Source organism: Callorhinus ursinus, unplaced genomic scaffold (genome assembly GCF_003265705.2).
Source record: "Callorhinus ursinus isolate GAN/ISIS: 27379988/994484 unplaced genomic scaffold, GSC_fseal_2.0 scaffold135, whole genome shotgun sequence".
Classification (NCBI taxonomy): domain Eukaryota; kingdom Metazoa; phylum Chordata; class Mammalia; order Carnivora; family Otariidae; genus Callorhinus; species Callorhinus ursinus.
This window is the reverse complement of record NW_027397197.1, coordinates 260,810-287,627: the sequence shown is the minus strand read 5'-3', so window position 1 is coordinate 287,627 and position 26,818 is coordinate 260,810. Positions and strand designations below refer to the sequence as shown.

The following is a 26,818-nucleotide window of genomic DNA, read 5'->3' as shown; positions in this document are numbered from 1 at the left end:
ACCCCTCCTCCACACTCTCCCCTTCCACTCCCTCCCCTCACCCTGCTCCCTACCTTCCTACTCTACTTTTCTTTGCCTATAGGTAACACCATATGGCAGGCTGAATTGTGGAATCTTAACCCCCCAGTACCTCAGAATGGGACTGCGTTTGGAGATGGAATCTTTACAGGGGTAGTTAAGTTAAAATGGTGTCATTAGGCCTCCTTAGAAGAGATTAGGACACAGACAGGTGCAGAGGTAAAGACCATGTGAAGTCATAGGAAGGCAGCCAGCTACAAGCCAAGGAGAGGCCTCAGAAGAAACCAACCCTGCCAACACCTTGATTTGGGATTTCTAGACTCCGGAACTATGAGAAAAGAATTTTCTATTGTCACCTAGTTTGTGGTACTTTGATGTGGCAGCCCTGGCAAACTAATACACACCATGACTTTACTCCTCTGCTGACAATTTGAGAAAAAAAATTTCTCTATTAAACTTCTCAAATCATCTTTTTGAGTCCCGTTTATTTCCTGCTGGGACCCTGACTGATCCAGTAGGATTATACAGGACTTTTTTTTTTTTTGAAGATTTTATTTATTTGAGAGTGAGAGCAGGGTGAAGGGCAGAAGAGGGTGAAGGGCAGAAGAGGGTGAAGGGCAGACAGAGCAGACCCCCTGCTGAGCAGGGAGCTCTATGTGGGCTCCATCCCAGGACTCCAGGATCATGACCTGAGCTGAAGGCAGATGCTTAACTGACTGAGCCACCCAGGTGCCCCCATACAGGACTCTTATTTCTAGATTTGTTCTTACTGTATTTTCCAAAATTTCTGCAGTAACCACGGAATACTTTTTTTTTTTTGCGCGCTAGAGAAGTAAAAAACACTATCATGGGACAAAACCTGGTTTGGGAAATTTCCATATAGAATGGATTCATAATTATAGGCCTCCAACATCAACCCTCCTCCACAAATCCCCTGGATTCCCACTGTTATGTCTAAGGGATTATGAAAACAGAACAGGACCTCAATGTTGGAACCAGGGAAAGTGGCCATCCTTGGTCCAAAATCTGTAAGTATTTCTACAAGTATTTCTGAAGGTGACTGCCCATGCTTCTTTTTGTGGGAAAGAGCAAAGCTCTGCACAAGTGTAAGGGACTGTTAGAGTACCCACTAAATATTCTGTTATACCAGCCCAACTTACATAGGGACAAGGAGCATCAGGAACAAAACTGCCTCTTCTAAGCAGCACTAGAAAGCAATCACACTTTGAGAAGCCACAGTGAGAGGGCAGGGGAGGGGAACTGGCATGATAGCATACTCCTGGCTGCCACACCCAACAGAAAAAGGAATTCTTTCACTGGGAGTCAGAACTCTCCTCTGGTACCACCTAGATCTTTCCTGAGCCTGCTGACTTGTCAGCCTCAGTAATATTAAAGGCACGCTGCAAAATACTTGCTTTGAAATTTAGAAACAAATTTTATTTAAGATCTGAAATACAATTCCTAAAATATCAACTTCTCCAGAAAACCGTGGCTACACAATAATGCATTGCCTCTATCATGTTAGAACGTGCATTAGACTCAAATACAAAAACCATGAAACAAATCACCATCCTTCAACAATTTGAGCAAAGATAGAATGCCTAAGGAACAACATAGATGGACTTGCAGAGGATGGGCTGTTTTACTTCAAGCACCATAAAAAAAAAAAGAGCACAAATGCATGGGTTTTCAGGTATATACATTAAGTTGAACCTTTGGCACTAGGAATCAGGGCATTTTGTCACGTAGCATTAACACATATTAGAAAATTGTGTAGTGTCAAAGGGATAGAACCACCAGCATTCAAGCAATGTTGTCAACTAGGCAATAAAATGTTCTACTGAATGTTTCTTCTTTGTCTAATTACTGCGTACACTGGTAGCAACTTTGAAATGAGAAAAGGAGCTTGTGCTCCTTTCATTTTCTGTTCAAAACATAACAGAAAACAAACTGAAACATAAGCCCTGTTATACATTAACAATTTTAAAGAACATCAATTATACAAGAAAAAGACTAAGAACAAAAAGAGTGTTTACAGATACCAGACGTAACAGTGAGTGGTCAGTAGACCCTCACAGGGCTTTGCGGTGGTACTCAGCCGAAGCCACTTTGTAATCACTGGCAGTAAACAGAGATGCAGCATTCTTTGCCAGATATTTTAGGAAATCATGCAAATAGCCCAACAATAATGCAAGGCTCTTCTCATCAAGGGGCGTATATGCCAACATTGCTCCGATTCTCACAAATAATCTCAGTAGGTGTGGGGCTCCATAAACCTGGGACATTGGCGCATCAGGGTGAGCCAAGAGGATTTCTGCATACTGGGGCCTCTCAAATTTGTAGAGCAGCTGAGTGCCCAACATCACATTGAAATACTCTTTTATTCCTGCCACAACTTCATTAACCGCATATTCCTTATTATCAACATTTCCCTGCGACTTCTTGCAATTTGCATACTCTTCCAGAATGGCATCTACATTTTTCTTAGCAGGGAGCTGAAACAGCTGCTTCTGCCTGGTAACTAAGTCCCAGTCCTCAACAAGCCATGGTTTTAATTCTTCAGGAATCTTCACTTTAACTTCCATTCTATTCTTAAATGCCTCCTCACTTTCAACAGTGGGATCTGCCCGGGCCCTTTTCTTCCGAGGTGGCTGGGGTGCTTCGCTGGTACTGCCACCATCTCCGTTTCCAGGAGTCTTCTGCTTGTTCTTTCTTGTCTTCCTCACGGATCCCGAAGGGGGGTTCTCTGCAGAGCGACCCCCCCATCTGCCTGGGAGAGCCGGTTCCAGATTCTTCTGCTGTGGACCAGCAGTCTTCTTTCCTGAGGAGGCCCCTCTCATCTTACTTCTCTGCATATTGCTTCTAGTTGGTTTTTTGAAGTTGTCTTCTTCTGCAGATTGTTGTCCACGAGTTTGAGAACCCTGCTTTCTGGAACTCATTCAACCCTGTTTTTATTCCAACCACTGTAATATATAAAGGATTTTACTTGGTTGTTTTCTATTGTGACCTTGAACACACACTGCTTCTTAAAGGCCCACCAAAGTAAAACAGAAGCTATTCTCTGGGAATTTGGATTTCAAATCCTAGTTCAGGATCATCTGTAAGTGACTTCCTACTTCCACCCTCTTTGATCGTCACTACCAACCACTACTCTCACCCCCCATCCGATCACTCAATCGGACTTGACCAAAAGTTAGTTTTTTGGTGCCACTCAAAAGACAGGAATGTAATTTTAGAAAAAGAATGAATTAAATGGAATAAAACTGCAGAAGGCAGAATTGAAATTAAATACTCTGAACAGGAGAAATGACAAGTTGAAAGAAATAAGAAAGATTAGTTGACTGGAGGCAAAATGAGTAACAGTAAAATGTTTTTGTAGGAGTCCAGGTAGGCCTGAACTAGGGTGGTGACAGAGTCAAGAGAAACTGAATATAGAACTTGGTAAATGAAGAGGGAGAAGTCAAAGGTGGCTCTGTAATTTTAAACCTGGGTAATTAATGAATTAATAAAAACACTGATTTTAATGGTTAGTTTAGAATCAGCAATAAAGTAATAGGAAAGAAATAATTCATCCATTCAATTAGTCATCATACATTAATGCATATTTGTTTTGGGACAGGTACTATGCTAGGTGCTAGGGATTCAAATATCTCAAGTGGCAATTAAAAAAACAAGGTTAGTACAATGACAGTTATAGGCACAGAGTACTTTGGAGCAAACAAGAAATGGTACATGACACTGCTTTCAGTCTCAGCTTGTTGGAGGAGGTGATAAATCAGTGAGGGAGAAGTCAGTGATGATTCCCAGGTTTTGAGAAGGGGTATTAGGTCATTAGTATTATCACCAAATGAGAGTGCATCTAAAGAAGGAGGAAGTGGATTAGAGAGGAAAGAAGTTCAGTACTGGATCTACGAAGTGTGAGGTATACAGTTAGACATTTAACTTTAAACCTCAGGTGAGGGTCAGAGCCATAACGGAGATCTGAGAGTAATCATCAAACAGCTGCTACTGGAAGCTATGAAAGCCATCAAAATCATTCATGGAAAGAAGAGGAAGAAAAACTGCACCAAAGTATGAAATTCTGGAAAAACCTAAAAAGAATATTTAAGGGGTGAGCAGAGAGACCAAGAACAGAACAAAAATGGTCAGAGCAGCCATAGAAGAATTAGGAGAATGTTGTTTTGGAAGCCAAAGAAGTTGAGAGTCTTAAGAAGGGCAAGGAAGAATATTCAGTACAAAATGCAGCAGAGAGAACTGTGAGATAAAGATGAAAAAATAGTGTTCTATGATTCTTATAGTGTGACAGATGAAGCAATTTTTTTGACTTACATAATCCTCTTCCTTCTTTCCCTTCCAAGAACTCCTAGTGTTTTCCCCGATGGAACCTCCTATATCTCCTGGGATGGTCTGGAAGGATGAGGTGGGAGACACAACCTAGAAAGGAAAACAGGTATCTGCAATGAAGATGAACTTTTATGAAATAATACAGAAAAAAGAAAAAAAAAACGTAATTTTTGACTGTAATATCAGAGAAAACATATGAGCTCCACTGTTAGACATATTTCTACTTCAATTAGGCTCTGCCATTTATGAATTGTGAGGACTTGGGCAAGATATATAAGCTCTCTTAGCCTCTTTTTCCTCATCTATGGAATGAGGCAAAACTATCCCTTGACTTCACAGGTTCTTAAAAACTTTATAAATACGATTTGGCTAAACAGCACAGTATCTTGCAGGAATACATGTGAATATGGATACAAAGATGTTCACTGCAGTGGTGTTTTTAATATTGAAGAACTGGAAACACCTATATATTCGTAATACAGATTATGTATGCACACTATGGAAGAACATTGAAATGAATTAAGCAGAGAACCATGTACGAATATGGAAAGACGCTTGAGTCTACATTATTAGGTAAACAGGCATAAGGTATAATATGTACAACAGGATACTGAAGAGAGAGCACAGGTTGAGAAATTTTAACTATCGGTCCTATATAGTTCTTACGTAGAGTGAGTGTGATCAAACTCCTGTTTTAAACTGATATGTATAAATGCATAGGAAAAGTATCTAGATGAATCAATACCATACTGTTAAAATCAGGGTAACCTCTGGGAAAAAATGAGGGATGGTGGTGGATCAGACTTAAACCAGGTTTCTCTGATAACTATGACTTTCACCCACGTAAAAAGCTCCTCAGCCAATCCTTAGCCCTTAAAACGATGTGAGCAGGTGTCAGGGAAGCCCTAGGTGGGGAAATAAGAGGTTAAGAAATGCTAGACAACCAGAGCCTTGAATCAGAGAAAGCAGTTATTGGGGATAGAGGCCTGAGTGCCAGAGCTTTCACTAACCAAATGAGATCCTCTCACTAAAAGGACACAAAGATCTAAGTAAAAAATAAAGGGCAAAGGGCTCTCCCCCTCAAGAAAGCATCAAAATCTGTGAATACGGATACTGACCCTGTGGGAATCAGACACCTGCCTGAGAGGGATAAACAGACACATCCTGTGAAGGATCAGACAGTGGCCAGCGTGTCATGGCATTACATTGTAAGCTATCGAAGCTTACAAAAAGGATGTTTCATTTCTAAACAAACATTCATTGTGCCCATGACAGAGGGGACGAGGTATATGAGGGTATCAGAGAATTTAGTTAAGTAATATAGACGAAATTCAGAAAACCCACCTCAGTTAATACAGTGCAGACCTTCCACTAAACAAGGGGTGTAGTTAAAATACCAACTAAAGAAACCAGGATGGCTCAGTGCCAGCCAGACTGTGTATAACAGAAGCGAGGCCAGGCTGGACAGGAAGTATTTTGGAAGTCTTAGTCTTCAGCAATTCCTTACTGAGGAGGAATTTGAAAATGATAGCTGAACCTACTGTACATCCTTGGCATTGATCTCATATATTCATTCATAGGAGAACTAGAAAAAGGAATTCTATGTGGTTCTAATTAACTGGGTGAGTTCTGTCATTCTCTACAAATTCTTCTATCACTCTTACAAAGTCTCAATGAAATATCTGACATTATACAGAAAAATACCTGCACGAGTCAACATTTGTGACCAGTGAATAAAGCCATGGAAACAGCCTTTATAGAAGTTGTCTCAGTACCTTTATTTTCATCCGAGTATCCTACAGATCAAACAAGCAACTATTACTACCTGGAAGTCAGAAACCAGACATCAAAAGAAGGGAATACCTGTCCTTTTGATGTCTGGCTCCTACTTGTAATACAAGTTTCTGGATAGTTTTCCACTTTGTACCTCCCTTCCCAGCTTAACACTGCTCCATGATCAGTGACGGATGTGCTCTGCACTCATTTAAGAAGTTTGCACTATAGATATTTGGGGCCATTTTAAACTGAGTTTGCCAGCTTGTCTTCAGTTTCAGGCTTTAATAATGGTTGTTTACTGGCTTAGTATACCTGCTCTTTGCTCCCATCATGCTCTCTCCCTTGTCTCCATCTAAATACCACAGAAGTCTTCTTTTCTCCTTTAATCTCCAACTCTAGTCCATGTTTCTCTCCCACCTCCAATACCATACGAAGTGGACGTTACTACTCCCGAGTTCAGTATTTAAATGTCTCGTGTTAGTTTTTGCTTATAGAACCACACCATTAATCTATTTGCCACAGGTCTTGTGTTACACATATAGCATATATTTTGGAGCAGCACTTAGGTCCCTGGTGGGTATACAATAGCGATTCAAAGTGAGGAAGTGATTCAACACATGAAGAAAATGGAGGCACAAATTAGGGACGAGTCTTCAAGTATTTTCTCACTTATCTTCTACATGTCAGCTCTAGGGTAGGCCAGACACTGAGAAAACACATTCGCAGGTTTGCCCTAGTTTTCTAAATTTCTGTGTAAGTGCTTAAACAGAGGTGAGCTTATACTGGTTATCAAATCTTAACCTTCCATTTTAAAAAACGTGGTATCACAACTAGTTATTTTTTCCCATGTAACATAATATACGTAGATCTTGAGAGTTGTGTATTTCATCAATGGTCATACCTTAATCTAAACACCCTTAATGGAAAGTGATTCCTTTCCAATTTATCCTGCAGAAACTATTACAGCATTTTTGTCATTTCCTTTTATTATTTCCAGATGCAGACTTAGTGGGTCAAGAGGTAATAACACGTTGCTAAATTACTTCCTCCCAAGCTGTACCAGTTTTGAACCTTACAAGTAGTGTGTAAAACTATCACTTGTACTCTGGTCAGCAGTGGCTAGGCTCATTTACAGAATTTGATAATATGTTTAGTTGTTTTTATTAGAGATGCTTTAACATTTAAAAAGCCTCTAATGGCAATATATGCTTTTGTCATGTGCCCATTCAGTTGATTCTTAGTAATTTTAACATCTATAGGAGCTCTTTATATACCAAGAGTTGTCAGTCTGGGGCAAATATTTCCTAGTGTTCTTTTATAGTGCCCAATGTTAAGATTTTTAAGTTTTATATAATGAAATGTTAGTTTCCCCTTCCACTGTTAAAAGATGTCATTTTAATGGAGGTTTTATATTTTCTTAATCCATCCAGAATTTATTTTATAAGTTACAGACTGAAAATCTGCATTATTTTCCCCAAGCAGTTAATTCTGTGGTACCATTTATGGGTAATCTTAACATATGTATAAATTCCAAAATACATAAAGGTGGGGGAATTCTCCCTTTACCTCCCCTCCCCAATCCCAGAATGACTGTGTAAGCTTTCAAATCCTATGTGCATATTCACACCAATATATAACCTTTAAAACTAAATGTGTATTCTATATTTGATTTGGTGAGACATATTGCTCCACACCTTTTTCATTTTGTCATGGGCATCTTTCTGTCCACACATACCTAGCTCATTCTTTTTAATATCCACATTACTCTATAATCTCTATGTGCCAGAATTTAGCCAGTCCCTTATTAACATTTAGGTTGTTCCCAATACTTCATTTTTACAGAAATGCTGTAATAGTCATAAGTGTACAGATATATTAGAGCATTAGGGATTTCAGGACTATTCTCAGAAGTGGAACTGTTCAAAGGATTGGTATACTTATAACTTTGATGAGATAGAGGCAAATTCAATTTGTAAAGAACCACTTTAATTTGTACTCCCAGCAAAAATGTTAAAGTTCATTCACCTACAGCTTCAGCAACATGGGATAAACATCTTCTGGAAAAAAATTTGCTTATCTAGTATGTAGTTAATATCATTGAGCATCTTTCACACATTCATGTGTATGTTTTGCTTATGTGAATATTTTTGTTCTTTTTTACAGTAGGTTGTTTGCTTCCTTTACTGATTTCTAAGAATTAAATCGTAAGTATTCTTGGGTATGTTGGAAACATTTTTTCCAAACTCACTTTCCTTCTCTGGGTGTGTGTGTGTGTAATCACACAAGTATGTCAACCTTTTCCTTTGTGAAGTTTGGCATTTATGTCACATCCAGGGAAAATGCTCCCAAATCAATATTCTAATAATGATTTCCTGTATTTCTTGGTATTTCTATGGTTTCTTCCAAATATGGGACTTTTCCTAATATTAATTATTAAAGTGGTCATCCTTTCCCCACTGATTTGAAATGCTATTATAGAACATTCTAAATTCCTAGATGTACATGGGTCTTTTAAGGTACTCTCTTCCCAATGATTTCTGATTATTCAATTGTTAGAGGTTATCACTATTTCTAGGTCACCTGGTCTGTCACAGTGGTATCTGTTCTCACACCAGTATCACATTGGTTTAATTATCATAAAGACATAAATGTTGCCCTAGAATAATACTTGTAAATGATTTCCAAGGATGTTTGATGCATTATTTGAAGTAGCAAACACTGGAGTCAACCTGGAGGTCTATCACTAGTGATTTGGAAAGATAAAATGTGGTTTATCCATAATATGGATTATCATGCTAGTTAAAACAATGCCACTGTGAAAGGAATCAAAAAGAACTCTATGAATGGACATGAAGACATCCAAGATAATTCGCTGAATAAAAACAGCAAGTTGCAAAAACAATACCTATAGCGTGATACCATATTTATGTAAAAGAAAACACAAAACATATTTTATATATATATCCATGTATGTTTTTAAACAGGTACATAATTTAGAGATCTAGAAGGAAATAGAACTGAGAACAGTGGTTAACTCTGGAAAGAGTAAGAGTTTGGAGGTGCAGAAATGGAAACCTAAGCCTACTCTGTAATATTTAAACCTTTTCATTATAAGGATAATATATTCACATACCAATTACATGACAAAATCTGTATTAAAATACACATATTCAATGATTTTCTGATCTATTCTTATTCTTAGATCTCACACATAGCTGGACTTTTCAGTGAATTATCACTGTGTATAATACATTTTGTAGGCATACCATTCAGACTGGTTTCCCTCCCCCCTCCTAGGTTCTGCCCATTCTTGGAGGCGCAGGTCAAGGTCCTTTTCCTCTCTGAGGCTTTCTCCATTTCAGGATACCCTGGACCTTGCCTTCTCTGAGCTCCTACTGGCCTAACAGCCCCCCTCCCTCCCTTTTGCCCTTAATCATTCTCCAAATGGCCTCCTGTAAAGGGGTTTTGTGCCTACCCATCTACTGCATCTTTTCCGCCAGGGCAGCGCCCTCCTCCGCAACCCAGCTTTCAGAAGAGAAAAAAAAAAAATTAGAGGGAAAATATAGTGACTCCACTGGAAAATGAAGCTCTCAAGTCACTGAAAAAACCTTCCCTCATCCCCTCACGCAAGTGATGGGCCACTTAGGAATGCAGACTCCAAAGGCTAACATTTTGGTATGGGTGTGTCACAAATGAAGTGTGAACAACATCTCCTATGGTTTGTTGGAATAAACCTTTAAATACACATATACCATGCCAGTTACATTTATATCCATTCTCTTCTGGATCTTGGAACACTTCCTTTATGTTTAACATATTTTTTGAGTCTGAGACAAAGGAGGAATGACACAAAAGCTGTTAGCAGACTGAATATGGTTATGATTTCCTAGTTAAAATTATAGCTCCTGGAAATTCCCTTGTAAATAAATATGATCAATATACTCAGTATCTTTCTAGATTGTTAGGACAAGCCAGAAGTCATAATTTCAGAATTCAGTTCTAGTGGTAACTGCTGCTTCTGGAAAAATCAGGGAAGAAACCAACAGTATTAATTTTTTACATTTCCAAACAGAAGAATCCACTGCTTTTAGAAGTTTAAGAGTGTATGTATGGGTAGGTAAACCAGGATGTACCACAAGGACTAACAGAACCATAATCATTATTAAAGCAAACACTTATATGTGCTAAGCACTGTCCTGGTACTTTACATGTAATCCCTTCAAAAATTCTATGAAATAGGAACTATTATCGTCTTTATTTTACACATGAGGAAATTTAGGGACAAAAGGAGATAAGTATCTTGCCCAGGATCACATAGTAAGTGGCAGAGACAGAATTCAAATTAAGGAAGTCAGTATTTGCTTTCAACCACTAAATTATGCTGTATATGAGATGCCACAAATTTAAAAAAAAAAGAATTATACATATATATACACATATATGGAACTAACTCTAGGGTATCAATTGTAGCATCTTTTATCAAAGAATGTAAGATTATACAGTCCTCTGTTGTTTGGGCACTTGCTATACTGGAAGCACCCATCCTTTCCTTCTTAGAATTCAGAGTGCTTTCCCAGATAGCCGCTTATTAATCTCCAAAATATTCCTGGACAGTTAGGAAGGTTATATGGAATTATCTTGTTTGAGAATTGAGGCCAGGAGAAGGGAGGCACTTACCCAGATTCTGTAATTGGGATGGTTCTGCAATCAGGATCAGATCTTCTGATCCTTACTATACAGCGAACTTAGCTTTTCTGATGATGGCCTGGAAGGTCAAAGAAGGGGACAGAAAAGGACATAAAGTAAAAAGATATGAGATCCTTTTTTTCCCTCCATTAACCATGCATTTTATCACACACAAAGGACACTATAGCTGATAAATAATGTACAAATGTTTCTTTTTCCTTTCTTGTGGTTTTATTTTCAAAATTACTTTATTGTGCATTTATCTTTATTTTTGATAAAGTAACTGTCTTTTTTATACTTTTTATGAAGGATAATTTCAAATTAATAAAAATGTAGAAGGAAGAGTATTATTAAACTATACCAATCACCCAGCTTCAACAATTACCAACTGAAGGCCATCTTGTTTCATCTATAACCCCACCCACTGCTCCCCCCACTCCGATTTTTTTAAGCTCACCGAATAGCTGATTTTCTGCATTTTATTATGGAAAATGTCAAACATACACCAAGGAAGACGGAATAATATAAGGAACCCCATATGCCCCATCACTCAGCTCAAACAATTATTAACTTAGGGCCAGTTTTGTTTCGTCTATACCCCTCCCCACTTCCCCCTACCGCTGAGATTATTTTGAAGCAAATCCCAGTCATCAACGTATCTTAAGTCATTCCCAGACATTTTATTATTTAATCTGCAAATATTTTCCTATCTCTACAAGATAATTTGAAAACATAACCATTAATGCCATTGTAACGTCTAAAAAATCGACATCAATTCCTTAAAAAACCATCAAACCCGTCTTCAAATTTTCCCGATGCATCTTAAACAGCTTTTTTTTTTTTTTAGTTGGTGTGTTCGAATCAGGATCCAAACAAGGCCTACTCATCGCATGTGGTTCATCTCTTGATCGCTCTCGTTCTCCATCTCCCCCCACCCCCCGCCTTTTAAACTTTTCAATATGGAAAATTCCAATCCCCGCTATTTTGAGCTAATTCTCAAATAGTAAATTATTTCACCAGCAAAGACTGATGTGTCTCTTTTACAGCTCGAATTTCTTATAGGAAAGAATTTGATGGGCAGGAAAAACACTATAATAAACGATTTTACATAATTTATGTTTTTTTTTCTCATTCTGTTACGCGGGTTTTTCACTCCACAATAACAGCGAATAGCTTTCGGAACCAGGATTGGTATTAAGTGCCTTATACGCACTAACACACAGTACGAGCCTCTGAGGTACACGTCTCTGAGGTAGATACTATTATTATCACCATTTTACAAACATGGAAACCGAGACGCTGAAAGAACAGGAGCCAGCCCAAGCTGGGCGTTGGCGAGTAGGAATTCGAACGCAGCTCTGCCCCACTGTGAAACCATTAGTTAATCCTGTCAATATATGCGACGATAAAAAGAAATCGTCAACCCTTTCACCCCACCCCCACCCCGAAACCTGAAACGAGAATCCAGTTCTTTCCAGCAGCCGACGTGTGATCACTGCCGTCCCTCCAACCGCCATAGTAAAGCCAGGTTTCTCTGGCAACTGATATCCATAGGCAGACACGTCACCCTGGAGGTGGGCTTATAGCCTCTAGCCAATCACAATCGTCTTGTTTAAGTTTTAGAATGTTCCATAACCAAATGATTGGACGAGGCCTAACACGTCAGCGATGACACTTCGCCGCAGTAAAGGCGGGTGCTAGCAACCTGCTTCTTCACGGTTAAGGCTTGAAGCAAGCCAATCATCTTTCTCCTTTAGTGCGTGCTCTGGCCAATGACGCTCGCCCTCTTAGGTTCTTAGCCCGCCCTCCAAAAGCGCGACAGCCGTTGGGTCATAAGTCTATAGGGCAGGGTGTTCACGTGGCCTATTTTCACGACCCAGAGTTCCCCTGACCAGAGGTTTTTTTTTTTTTTTTCCTGCAGGGAGGCATTATGGGTTTTTTTTTTCCACTGGGAAAGGAAGTGTCTACGTGGCCTGCGGAAACAGGATGGGCGGAAATGAGCTAAGGTTCCCGCGAGTGGGGAAGCGCGAGGTCAAATTTGGGGCCACGCCCCCAGCCTCTTGCGCAACTGTCGGAGTAAAGAAAAATAAAAGCGGAGCGGGGATTTTAATGTGTTGGGGTGGTGGGTGTATGGGGCGTGGTGTTGGGGCCTGTCTGTTTGTGTGCGGGCGAGCTCGCGTAGCCTTGGGGTTGGGATGTATGCGCGGCAGCCCTCGTGGCGTCGGTGGTGGTGGGTGTGCGCAGGCGTGCGCCCGTAGCGTTGGGACACAGCGTTGGGGCCGGTGTGTGTCCAGGACGGGGGCGTGCGTGTGTGCGTACGCGCGCGCTGTGTACAGAATGGTCTCTACTTTTGTGTAAGTTTGAAAATTGTTCTAATGAGAAGGAAAATAAGTCAAGGCGACCATAACCAATAAAGAGCCTTTGCCAGAAATATTTTGGCCTCTCCTAGCGATTCAATTTAAGACCCTAAAAATACTTTCTTCCCACGTTTTTCTCTGTTGCCAAAAGCCTGTTCTAAACCATAGCCCTCCAATAGTTAAGAGCCAAACACTCCCATCCCCATGTTAGCAATTCCAAGGTGCAGCTTTCCTGTTCCCTAGTATCCTCTCCTACCCCCCCAAGTTGCCTGCCATTCTCTTAGCACAAACACAATTTTCTGCCGGTAATATAATGTGATAGCCTTCCCCTCCAGTCTCTTTCTCTCTCTCTCTACACACACACACACACACACAGACTCCGAATTTCTGTAGGGGCTGAGGCTCTCTTACCTTTTTGTCCTGATCTCCAAGCACAGTGCCCTTCAGGCAAGTACGCACACAGCTAGTTTTCCAGAAAGTTCTCTGGGTGAGGTTTATACCTCTTGAGTCTGCCACTAGATGCCACCAAATCCCAGCAAAGGATTGGCTGTTTAGTCCCTGGAATTATGGGATTTTGTTTCCCTTCTTTCTGATTTGTTGAACTCCACAAACAATGTATAGGGATCATGTATACCTTTCATTGCTAAAGAAAAAATCAAATCAACTTTTGAAAATAGCCCAACCAGGCAGAGGACTATGGCCCTAGATCCAGATGTTTTTCCTTGCTTCTTCTTTAAAAAAATTACCCCTTCCAGCCCTCTCCTTGCCTTTTTTGGGGGGTCAGAATTGATGAATGACCCCAGGCCCAGATGCTGATGATCTGAATCCTTTCTGTGCATCTTCTTTTCCAATGCTAACAACATTCCCCAGTGGAAAATCTAGGTGGCTGTTTAGTCAATAAAGACAGATAAAAACTTGGACCCTGATATTGAAAACTGATCTTTTTCTCTTGAAATTTTTATTAAATATGTGTTTGCACCCTATTTTTGTTGTGGTACTGCTACACTTTGTTATGTCTTTGGAGTTAGAGACCTAATTTTAATTCCCCACTTACCAGCTGTGAGACCTTGGGCAAACGATTTATGTTCTGTGATACTCAGTTTTCTTGCTTGCTTTCTATATTTTAGATGCTGTTGTCATATCCTTTACATGGATATTTATTCCTCACAAAATCCTTATTAGATGGGTATGAATAAAGCTCAAAAAACAAAAATTAATATATCTTTAAATTGCCAATCATACACATTTGTGTGCATGTATATGTGCACATGCACACACAGGGGAGGGGGCGAGATTTAGAGCTGTGGTTCTCAAAGAGTGTTTTCGAGACACACCCGCAGCATTATTATCACTTTGGGGGAAGTTGTCAGAAATTCAGATGCTCAGGCCCTGCCTCAAACCTAATGAATAAGAAATCCTAGGGGTAGGGTTTGGTGATCTGTGTTACACTGTTCTGGTGATTCCAATGTACACTGAAGTTAAAACCATGGTTTTGGAAGGCAGAAATGCAATGCTGATTTTTGTACACTCCACTAGAGGGTGCTATAGAATGCAAAGCGAGGTAATAAATGATACGTTTATTGAGATACCCTGCATATTTTATCAAAAATTTTTGTCTTTGGGGCGCCTGGGTGGCTCAGTCGTTAAGCGTCTGCCTTCGGCTTGGGTCGTGATCCCGGGGTCCTGGGATCAAGCCCTGCATCGGGCTCCCTGCTCTGCGGGAAGCCTGCTTCTCCCTCTTCTACTCCCCCTGCTTGTGTTCCCTCTCTTGCTGTGTCTCTCTCTGTCAAATAAATAAAATCTTAAAAAAAAATTTGTCCTTTTTCATTGATGTATAGTTGACATACAATGTTTGTTTTTTAAAGATTTTGTTTATTTATTTGACAGAGAGCACAAGTAGGCAGAGAGGCAGGCAGAGGGAGAGGGAGAAGCAGGCTCTCCGCTGAGCAGGGAGCCCGATGCGGGGCTCGATCCCAGGACCCCGGGATCATGACCTGAGCCCAAGGCAGGCGCTTAACGACTGACCCACCCAGGCGCCCCTAGTTGACATACAATGTTATATTAGTTTCAGGTATACAACATCCTGCATATTATCAGACCCATTTTAAGATTAAAAACTAACGTATAGAGGTGTTCAATTGTTTTCTCGGTGTGTACAAGTATGGGAGTCAGGATTTGAACTTTACCTGCTTCTCAAGCCCAGGCCCCTGAGAGTACTCTGTTTTTCAGCTATAATAGCTTGTCTTTCTGGGCCTCAAAATACATAACAGATACCTTGTTCCCTGCTTTGGATAAGATTGACTAGAGCGCCAAGAAGAGGGCAGGAAAGCAAACCAAATAAGTGGAAATATTTTGATGATTTCATACCCTCCCTCATATCTATTCTATAATAAGATATCATGTAAAGCTCATGAGTGTTTTCCTTCTTGCTTTTATATTTCCCAAATGCTCTCTCTACTCTACACTTCTCTTTTTTAGTTTATGTCTGAACCTTATCTATGTGTGGGAGAGAAATCAGGGTGGTGAGGAAACACAGTTGTTGAAAGCCTATTATGGGCCACACTGTATAGCTCTATACACATTAATCCCAACAATAGACCTGTAAATTCAGTGATGTTTATCATCATTTTATAGATGATGAAAGTGAGTTCTAGAGACTATATTTTTCTTTGGTCATACAACTTGTAAGTGGTGGAGTCTGGGTAATTCCTTGTATATCTGACAGTATTACCCTGCTAAGCTTTCTACTGCTCAGTTTTGAATCTTGTTTAGTTACTGTTTATGTAACTTTCATGTTATTTAATTTTTCTGAGCCTCAGGTTTACCATACATTAAGTGGGAACAAATATTCCTGCTTCATAATGTTAGAGTTGCGGTATCCAAAACAGTAGCCACTAGACACTTGGGTATTTAAATTTGAATTAAAGTTAAGTAAAATTAAAAATTCAGTTCCTCAGTTGTACTAACCACATTTCAAGGGCTCAATAGCTACTTAAGGCTAGTATTAGTACCATCTTGGACATCCACAGATACAAAACATCCCCACCATCCCAGAAAGCTCTATGGTACAGTGCAGATTTAGAGTATATAAAGTATGTAAAAGGACTTAGCATGGTGTATAATTCATGGCAGGTGCCCAAGAAAAGTGATTTCCTTTGCTTTTTCCTTTCAGCATTAGGGCTAGGTATGTTCTCCTGTTTTATTGACGGAGTCAGGAGAAGGGAGTAACTTACCCAATGTACTATAACAGAGGATATATCTGGCATTGGGACGTACATTTCCTAACTCTCACTCCAGTATTATCTCTAATGGACCCATCCTTATGTGCTACTCTGTTGAATGAGCTCAAGGCTGAGGATGTGAATAATGTGAATTAAGTTTGGAGTCAGGGTAGTAGCAGAAAAAGACAGGAGCTGAATGCCTTCTATGTGCCAGTCAGCACTGTGCTCAGTTCTTTTTTTTTTTTTAAAAGATTTATTTATTTATTTATTTGAGAGACAGAGAGAATGAGAGAGAAAGCACATGAGATGGGGGGAGGGTCAGAGGGAGAAGCAGACTCCCTGGTGAGCAGGGAGCCCAATGCGGGACTCGATCCCGGGACTCCAGGATCATGACCTGAGCCGAAGGCAGTCGCTTAACCAACTGAGCCACCCAGGCGCCCACTGTGCTCAGTTCTTTACATTTATTATCTTAGGGAATCTTCACTGAAGCCCAGAGAAGTTAAATACTCACTTCAAGTTGCCAACTAGTAAATGGCAGAGCAAGCATTCACAAGCATTCAGACTTCTGACTCCAAAGCCCATGTTTTGTTTTATTTTCATTATGCAATGCTACCCTCTCAATTGTGAAAACTCTCCTGCCCCTTCCACTTACTAAGTAGGGTAAAGCTTCAGCAGATTCCTGCTTCTTAGTGGGTCCTCAGAGAGTGCAAATTACTCTTCCTTTTGCATTTATAGCTGAACCATTGTCTTCACAATCCATTTCAACTGGAAGGGAAAGATAGCTGAAATTACTTTTTGTTTGGCTTCAAGACCCAAGTCCAGACAGAGAGTTTACAGTCCCAGCCTTCAGAGAGAACACCAAATGGCTCCAAGATCTCTCCGTTAATTTTCAAGGCCCCCATTTGCTCATACAATGCCTTTGTGCTCATTAGAAATGTGAGCCACCTGGGGGCAGACAAATTGTAGAGAAGTGTCCACTCCAGTGAAACAATGAGAAAAATATCTCTCTTTCTCAGGGGTGTTGGAGCTCCACCAGGGCAGTGGAAGAATGAATTTCAGCCTCTGCGTGTTCCCTCTCATTGGGCACCCTTGTGCAGGGGGCACCCTGCCCTGTCTAACAGTATCTGTTGCCCTTACCTGGTGGCTAAGAGCCTTCCTAGGTCTGGAAGGTAGTGTCAGTCTTTTCTGGAGAGAGTAGATAGGGTCACCAGTATCCTCTCATGGCTTCTGGATAGTAGATGAAATTGTTGCATTCTTAGGTTATTTTGATATTTTTTCATTTGGTTCTTACTAGTTTATTGGATGATTTTTAAAAGACTTTGGTTAATTTAAAAGTTAAAAAAAACAATATTTCAAGGCTAAGCAAAATGGTATTTCTTTAATAATAATGTTTTTCTATCTATTTATACCTGCCTCATTCCACAGGGATTTCACAAACCAGTTCAGCAAATTACTCTGTGTCAGTCTAGTTTGCTCGCCTATGACAGACAGGGCAAAGGATGGAAATAGTCATGGGAAAGTTTTATCCTTTTAAGGTATTCTCTTCTAGCTCTTGTCTTCTCCTATAATCAACCCACCCCTGCTTCAACTGACCCATCCATTTAGTAGAAAGAGGTTACTTCAAATGACTGAGACCCTAAATCTAATCAATGTAGTCCTTGGGTGACCCTGCACTTAATGCCTTGGTTTCCCCTTCTTGAGTCAGTAGTTTAGCATGCAATATACTGAAATTTGTGGTTTTGTGAACCACAGGCTTTACTTGGAATCATCATGTTATGTTATCCGTGTTACACATCAACCAACAGAGATGAGGACTGATTATCACCAGTGTATGTTGACTCCTACAATCTGATCATTGCCTCAAGAGGATGCCTTGAGCCAGTTTTCCAGAGATAACTTGTTTATGCTTATAACCTGCACCCACAGTCCCCATTTTATTGGGAATGAAGAAAGCTATGTCTTTTGAAAACTTCAGCTGCCATATTATTAAAGAGGACAAACCAGAAGTACTTAAAGTGCTGCATCTTCAAATTGTTGAAGCTTTATGATGTGTACATGGGGGTTCATTATACTATTATTTCTACTTTGGTGTATTTTTTTTAAAGATTTTATTTATTTATTTGAGAGAGAGAATGAGATAGAGAGAGAGCATGAGAGGGGGGAGGGTCAGAGGGAGAAGCAGACTCCCTGCTGAGCAGGGAGCCTGATGTGGGACTCGATCCCGGGACTCCAGGATCATGACCTGAGCCGAAGGCAGTCGCTTAACCAACTGAGCCACCCAGGCGCCCTTGGTGTATTTTTTGAAGTCTTCCATAATAAAACATTTAGAAACAACAACATAAAAGTGCTCCATCATTCAGGGGGAGGAGAACTCTTTAGAAGAGTACTAATTAACCTAGGGGTGGGGTGGAATGTACACCCCATTAGTAGTGATGTGCCATGTAAAAATCTGGCGAGGGGAGATTTTAAATTGAAAAGGCCTGTGCATCAGACATTCTGATAAGATCTTCAAGAAGGAGAATCTCCTCTGGCCTGTAGTCCCCCTCCACCAGACCCCTGAAGAAGCTGCTGTAATCAGCCACTATTAGTGAAAGAAGTGTATCATATCCCTTGTGCAAATGGGAGTAGGGGGAGTTTGAAAACCATGGAAAACCAGGCATCAGGTAATTGATGGAAGCTGTGTTAGCCAGCAGGCAGAGAATCACAGGCAAAGGGAACCTGGGGGCAAGAGACTGCTAGTAGTATAAAAAGGCTTCATTCTCATCCCAGGTGAGTGCTGGAGAGGGCAAACCTACTAAGAAAGGAGGGGCCCAGGGAGCAGAATATGTGGCAAAGAAGACCCCACTTGGAATCTCAAAAGGTATTCTTTGAAGACTCCAGAGTACACACACACACACAGACACATATGTGCACGCACGCATACATGCACTCATACCCAAGGACCTGGAACCTGTCTGCTGAGCTTGGAAAGGTAGGCTCCATAAAGTACAGATTGAAAACTATGTGGTTTGGTTCTCGTCATTGTGCTTTTACCGTGCCACTGAACAAAGAAGGGTATTGGTATGCTGCTGGGAGTGAGACATGGTTGGAGAGGTGGGGCATTGTTTAGGGTGTGCGGAACTAGGAGGACATGTTCTTTCAAGGCCCTGAATGTTGAGGTAACATGATTAGAAACTGGGAACAGAGAAGAGAGCAAGGGCAGTTCCTAAAAAGGTACAAAGCCGAGATTCACCCAGCGGCTCCTAGGCCAGAGTTGTGGGTGGGACGTCAGTGAGACCCAGGCGGGTGCCGCCAGCTTTCAATAGAGCTGGTCTGTGAAACTTGGCTGGGAGGACAGAGGAAGATTGATGTTTGCTTCAGAGTGGGGCTGTCAGCTGTGCTCACCACCTCACCATGGTCCCAGCTGTAAACAAAAGTCCTGGCCCTCCATGGCACTGTAGAGCCGTCCAGGCTGGCGTAAGTCTCTGAGGACAGCTAGACCATTTTCTCATCCTGGCTGACAACCAGAAGACAGAAGAAACAATAGAAGGTGGTGGTGGTGGTGAGAGGGGGGTGGGATTGGAAGGGGGTGAGAAGCAGTGACCAGTGGGAAGGAGCTGTCGATTTCAAATTTTAGGTCTTTGAATGCAAGTAACAGAAATCTTTCAGAGAAAGCAGACCCCTTTCCATGTCAGCTTCACAGATAATAGTGAGTTACTAAAGGAGCCCTGCAGGGACTATAGTGCTTCATTCACTCATTCATTCATTCATTCATTCATTTTTTTTCCAGTAGGCTCCACACCCAATATGGGGCTGGAATTCATGACCCTGAGATCAAGAGTTGCATGCTCCACCGACTGAGCCAGCCATTCATTCATTTAATAAGAGTAACTTAATGTACTCATCACTGGGCTAGGTACCCAGGATGATGCCAAAGTAATAGAAGACTGTTCATGAATTCAAGGATCTTACAGGGAGTTTGGGGATATGTGTAAAGATAAGTAAAAATACTAAATAGCGTATCTTTAAATGCTAAGTGACAAACATGGGATAGAAGCTTAGAAGCAAGAGAAGCCATATCTGGGCATGATCAAAGAAGGTGGGATTTGAGATGGCCTTAGAAAGATAGACGTGAGGGCACCTGGGTGGCTCAGATGGTTAAGCGTCTGCCTTTGGCTCAGGTCATGATCCCAGGGTCCTGGGATCAAGTCCCGCATCGGGCTCCCTGCTCCTTGGGAGCCTGCTTCTCCCTCTGCTTCTCTCTCTCTCTCTCTCCCTCTCTCTCTCTCCTCCTCTGTCTCTCATGAATAAATAAATAAAAAAATCTTTTATTTTTATTTTTATTTATTTATTTGAGAGAGAATGAGAGAGAGAGAGAGAGAGAGAGAGCGTGGGGGTGGGGAGGGTCAGAGGAAGAAGCAGACTCCCTGCCGAGCAGGGAGCCCGATGTGGGACTCGATCCTAGGACTCCAGGATCATGACCTGAGCCGAAGGCAGTCGCTTAACCAACTGAGCCACCCAGGTGTCCCTAAATAAAAAAATCTTTTAAAAAAAAAGAAAGATAGACGTGATTTGCCTAGAAGAAAAAGGAAGTTGGCATTCCAGGTTGGGACCAGAGCATTACAAAAATGAGGACTGCTTTGGCTAAAGCAAAAGGTTATTGTGTCAGAGACTTTCTTCAACTCCTCACCCCTGAACTCATCACCATAGCTAACCCAGACTTTGGGTACTTGAGATGTCACATCTTCAGGAAGACTTCCTTGATCTCCAGGTTAAGTACCCTTGCTTTATGTTCCCCTAGCACCCACTACTTTCCACTTTTTAAGCTATGACTATTTCCACCTAATGACCTACTCTTGTCTCCCTACAATTTTTTCTCACACTGCACTCAGAATGTTCTTTGCAAAATGCAAATCTGTTACAACACTTCCTTCTTTAAAACTCTCCTCCTCAACCCCTTCATTCTCCTTCGCCTCCCTTTGTGTCCTTCCTGCTTCCATTCCTCTTACTTTCCCTTTAGGTCATATCTTAAATGTCTCTGTCTCAGGGAAGCCTTCCAGGACATCCCTTCCCCAAATTTCAACCACAACTAGGTCAAGTCTCTCTCTTAAATATTTCCATAATACTTTCACATTTTCTCCATTTTATTATTCTCTAATAACTTAATCCAAGTTTGTCTCCCCCTCCAGAATATAAGCCCTCTGAGACCAGGGCTGTGTTTCTTCTTCACTGTATTGCCCTATATTTAGTACAATGCCTGGCATATTGTGGTAGGTGTTCCACAAAAATTTATGAATGAATCCAAGGGAGATGAGGCAATATTGGTAGGTGAAAGCCAGCCTGAAGAGATTGTTCTTACATCTAGGGGCAAAGAGAATGCTTTAAAAGTTTTTGATTATGGAATGAGGAAATAATTATATAACACTGGCTTTTAAAAAACAACAACAACAAAAAACTATTCAAACAAAACCCAAAGAGCTCCAACCTCACCTTACCCCAAGCCCTAGCCTCCCGGTTATCTTGTGACTCATATTCTCTCATACCTGTTCCTGATACCACTTACTCCTCCAAAAACACAAGAAAACTTACTCATTGATTATTCCAACCAGAGAGATTTGGCACTAGAACCCAAAGCACTTACTTTAACACTTGGATTTGTTCATTCAGCTGATATTTATTGTCCACCTCCATTGTTTTAAGCACTGTGCTCTTAGTTACAGAAGAAGAAGATATTCCTACCTTAATGGAGTTCACAACTGAGCACACTCTTCATACTGATCACCCACTTCATAGATTAAAATTTCTAGTGAGGGATTTTGCCTTACCTGGGCTCAATTAGGGAGACTTTTCAGGGCATTAAGAGCGTGAATCTCTGGGTTAGATCCTCTGTAAAACTGGGAGTTTTAGGAGTCAGACTCAGAGAATGGATGCTTGTGCCGACCCACACTAGACTTTTACCCTTCCATGAGGAGACTAAATGGCAGGGTGGAGAATGTCTGTAAGGGCATTCAGGGAATAGCCATTCCTTAACCTTATGAGGCTGGGCCTAATAAAGCAAACAGGTCTCCAAGGTGTACCCCTTGAGTGAACCAGAGTGGAGAAACTCAAGGAATGACAGGAAAAAGAATTAGATTTTCCCATAAAAATTGAGGAGTTGTTCTGTCCCCTGAGGGGAGCTGAAACAAAAATGTGGCTCCAAGAAACCTTCCAAAGATAATCAGAAAGTACCCACCCTCACCCTGGGGTAGACATTAATGCCAGGGGATGGATTCTTTTCATCTTAGATTCATTTCCCAAATGGTTAGGAAGATAGCAAATGGGGATGTCGGAAAGTCAGTGCACCTCTGCCCTGCTCCAAGGAAGAATAAAGGGAAGAAATGGAAACTGTTTTGTAGTTGTAGTCCTAACTGGTTATCTCTTGGTTGAGGGATAACATCAAAAAATGGTATTAGTAACATTTTGAAAATACGTTCATTGGTTTTGACTCTCTCTTTCTCCCTTAAATCCTTTACCCTGAATATGAATCCATCACCAGGCTATCAGGGAAAGAGAATACGGAAGCAGCAGATAGACATGAATGAGATAAATGTCCATAATCCATTGCTCTTCTCTGTTAGGTGGCCTTGGGTGAAGACGGTTCATACATCTGGAATTTGAAATCCTAAGAGATGGGCAGGAAGAAAATAGTAGAGTATATTTCATAGAAGGATAACAATGTATTCTGAAACCATATTGTATCCTTCCTTAAAGGACAAACCTGAAGCTTAAGCCACTCAAATGGTCCTAACAGGTTGTTTCTTCTAGGGAAAAGCTAAAAGAAGTATAAGCCTAAGGGATTCACAAATAAATTCACAAGGGAACCCTGGAGGACAACGAGTTTGTAGAATTTGGAGCTTGGCATGACCATTTTTAAAAATAATTTTATTTTTAAGTAATATCTACACCCAATGTGGGGCTCAAACTTAGAACCCCAAGATCAAGAGTCACATGCTCTACCACCTGAGCCAGCCAGGCACCCCTTGGCATGACCATTTTATACCTGTCATATCCTAACAGGTGCCAAGATTTGAGCTATCCTCTTTCTATGGGGACTGTGGATATCTAATATGGGTATCAGCCAATGATTAACATGGCAGAGATTGAGGATTGAATGGTCATCACAAAGACCGTTTCCTCAGCTACAGATTACCTTTGGCCTTTAAATCGTCTATAGTCTATGTGTCACAGCAGTCTCAAAAATGTGCCTCTGAGGCTGATATGATATGACACACTTTGGTCCTTCACTTTCTATTCCATTCTTTCCCTTTATAACTTAATTAAGTTGGAAAAAAAAAAGGAATTACAACTAGGGCCTGGAGGCCCTCAGTGTCCCCATGTTGTCTGATAAGCAGACCAGACTAAATGATCCGGGAAGGCCCTTCAAGCTCTGTTGTGCCAGGTTCTGGGATTCCAAGACTTTGTGATCCATTGACCCAGTTGCATTATGGGGAAACCCATGAGAGATTAGTTTTCTAAAAGTGCCAATTGTTTGTTTCTCTGTGTGGGAATAGTGGTAAATGCAGTCAAGATAGCAAATGTGCTGCTGTGACCAAAGGTCCCAAGCATTCTTGCCCTTCTGATGGACAGGGCTGTCTTTATAATAATGATTCTCACTGCCTGAAGTAGTTAGGATCAATGCTAAATTGAAGACTGATAAGACTATGATCAGTCAGCAAAGCATTATCAGTAAGTGAAAGGGGAGGGAGGCTAATAAAGATTCAGGACTTCTGTGGGTTGATAATTTAAAGGACAGCGTAGAGTCAGAAAGATGCCCAATTGCTAGATTCCTTTGTCATGACTGTCCTTCGTTTTGAACTATTCTCAAAAAAATAAGTCTTCTTATATACTATTATTCAAATAATACAGTTCTAACACTCCTTGACCTGTTAAATGAATTACCTTTGAAAGTTGTAGATGATGTAGTTTTGTTTCTCATATTTTTATAAGCAGGAGTAACCTCTCTTCTTGCTTCCCCTATCCTTACCCCAAACAAAATATTATGGTGAACTAAATATATCAGCTGAAAGTAGAGTTAGTCTGACTGAAATGTGTGTATAGTGTGTGGTGGGAGGAGAAGAGGGGCTGCCTGTTCTTTTTTCTTATTTTAAGATTTTATTTATTTCTTTGAGAGAGAGCACAGAGGGAGAGTGAGAGGGAGAATAGACTCCCCGCTGAACAGAGAGCCCGATGGGGGGCTCGATCCCAGGACCCTGAAATCATGACCTGAGCTGAAGGCAGCTGCTTAACTGACTGAGCCACCCAGGAAGTTTTTTCCCCTTTAGAAAATATGCTGTTTTGGGGCGCCTGGCTGGCTCAGTCAGTGGAGCATGATTTTTGAACTCAGGGTCATGAGTTCAGGCCCCATGTTAGGTGGGAAGCCTACTTAAAAAAAAGAAAAAAGAAAAAAAATGTTGTTGTAAAACTTAAAATCACTTTTATATGTGACTCAGTCAGAAAGTAGGTTCCAGTAGTTCTTCCAGGTTTCTGGAGGGGTAAGTACTGTGAGGGTAAATGGAAGTGACCTTCAGGTGAGTCTCTTCTATCACCTCCTGCCAACTCACTGTGGTGAAAAGGGTCCAAGTTCAAGAATGTCATGATTGAGTGGATTGCTAAGTGTCAGATGTTTCCAGCGGGACCCAGTTTTCCCATCTCCCTTCCCCCATGCATGTGTGGGAAGGGGGAGGAAAATGAAAGCCATTTGCACCTGATTCTGATACCATGTGTCTCTCTTCTCCCCTTGGGGGCTCTGATGGGAAGGGACAGTACCTTCCACCTGGCATTGCCTCTGAGTAGCTTTGTGGACTCCTTTGGGCTATTATGTTGGTTGGTACTTTGGCTTCTTTGGCTCCCAGCACCAGCTGATGCCCTGATCTGAGTCCCAGTTGGGCAGGCTCTATTGCTCCGTGCTGTAGCTGTCTCCAGGGCATTGTTCTTGAGACTTCCAACAGGGCAGATTTGTGCAGTTTGGCCCATCTGGACAAGATCTATAACAAGTAGAGCTCTGTGCAGTAAGCTCATCTCCATAGTCCACCCCCCACTACCCCCGCCTTCGGGCTGCAGCAGCCTGACACTCCAGCCCTGCCATGGAGAGTATCAAAGAGATACTCTCTGCTCCTTTCAAAGGGGTATTGCTTGTAGCCTCTCATTGATTGGCACTACCTGGGCAGAAATGGGAAAACAGCGACTCTCTGCCCTCTTAATTTAATCTCCTCCCTTAAGCCAGTCCTTTAGTTTTGAATCTCATTGGCACCAGAGTTATAATTAATATTATCAGTAAGGTTAACTCCTGGTCCAGCTACCCTGGTAAGCCCAGAATCCTCTCCTCAAAGCCAAGAGACAGAAAAGAGGAGTATCTCAGTGAACAGGAAAGAGCAGACAAGCTCAATAGGACAAAGGGGGAAAGAAAGGTGAATATTTGCTTTGACTATAGGATTTGCTTTGGTCATTGGATTTATTTACTTTCAACTTAGAACACAATTTTGAGGATGAGAGGGAGGAAATGGGAGGGAGGAATGAAGCAGAGGGAGAGAGATTGGATTCACATAGTTAATTATTCTAGGTCCAGAGAAAAGGACAAGATATTTAAGAGATAATTTGATCACCTGTCTTCCAGCTATTAGCCCTGTACTTTAATATTCCCTTTTTCTTTTTTTTAAGATTTTATTTATTTATTTGAGAGAGAGAGAATGAGAGATAGAGAGCATGAGAGGGAAGAGGGTCAGAGGGAGAAGCAGACTCCCCGCTGAGCAGGGAGCCCGATGCAGGACTCGATCCCGGGACTCCAGGATCATGACCTGAGCCGAAGGCAGTCGCTTAACCAACTGAGCCACCCAGGCGCCCTAATATTCCCTTTTTCAGTTCTTCATAGTTGGGTCACTTCAAAGGATTCAGCATACCAGACCCATGCTTCCCCATGTCCCAGTGGTATTTTAGGCCTGAAATGGGCTCTTCCATACCCTCTCTATTCTGACATTTCTGGTAGCTTCAACTGACTGCCACCCTTCTTCACTGTGGAATGAGAAGGGAAACAAGAGAAGGGTTAAGAAATAACTCCAACTTATGGCTCTTTAACTTCTACAACTACTACCCTGAGGTTGGTCAAGCCAATGTTTGTCCAGGATAGGGGTCCTCTATATGCCTAGTTCCTTTCTGGGAAGCTTGAAGCCCACTTTATCCTGGACAAAGTTGAATGGTAGGGAACAAAATAAATATTTCTGAGACCTGGAAGTTCAGATGGATATGGAAGGGTGGCTTTTTTGAGAGTCCAAGATTCCTGCCCCCATTCTGACAGTGTGGAGTATCCTATGAGATCTGAAGACCTCTCTGTTGAGTCATACAGCAGTGCCCTACCTCAGTGCAGCTCATGACTGTTCCAACCTTGCTGAGAGGTGGGGAACC

The 26,818-nt window shown here is 41.3% G+C and overlaps 1 protein-coding gene across 4 annotated transcripts; it reads right to left on the bottom strand.

The window, feature by feature from the left end:
- Positions 1-1,433: 1,433 nt before the first annotated feature.
- Positions 1,434-13,694, bottom strand: MORF4L2 (mortality factor 4 like 2). 4 transcript variants are annotated; one of them, XM_073890281.1, is made up of 4 exons: positions 13,593-13,694; positions 10,816-10,903; positions 4,348-4,472; positions 1,434-2,981 (listed from the first exon to the last, which is right to left on the bottom strand). In XM_073890281.1, exon 4 carries the CDS (start codon positions 2,955-2,957, stop codon positions 2,091-2,093), a length of 867 nt encoding a protein of 288 aa, XP_073746382.1. In that variant the 5' UTR covers positions 2,958-2,981; positions 4,348-4,472; positions 10,816-10,903; positions 13,593-13,694; the 3' UTR covers positions 1,434-2,090. The 4 variants fall into 4 exon arrangements, with proteins under 4 accessions (XP_073746382.1, XP_073746380.1, XP_073746381.1 ...); XM_073890279.1 differs by having other exon boundaries at positions 4,348-4,452; XM_073890280.1 differs by lacking the exon at positions 13,593-13,694 and adding an exon at positions 12,276-12,423.
- Positions 13,695-26,818: the final 13,124 nt, after the last annotated feature.

Bases quoted from the DNA above. Each gene is read 5' to 3' on its own strand.
- MORF4L2 (XM_073890281.1), bottom strand. From the start codon at position 2,957: ATGAGTTCCAGAAAGCAGGGTTCTCAAACTCGTGGACAACAATCTGCA.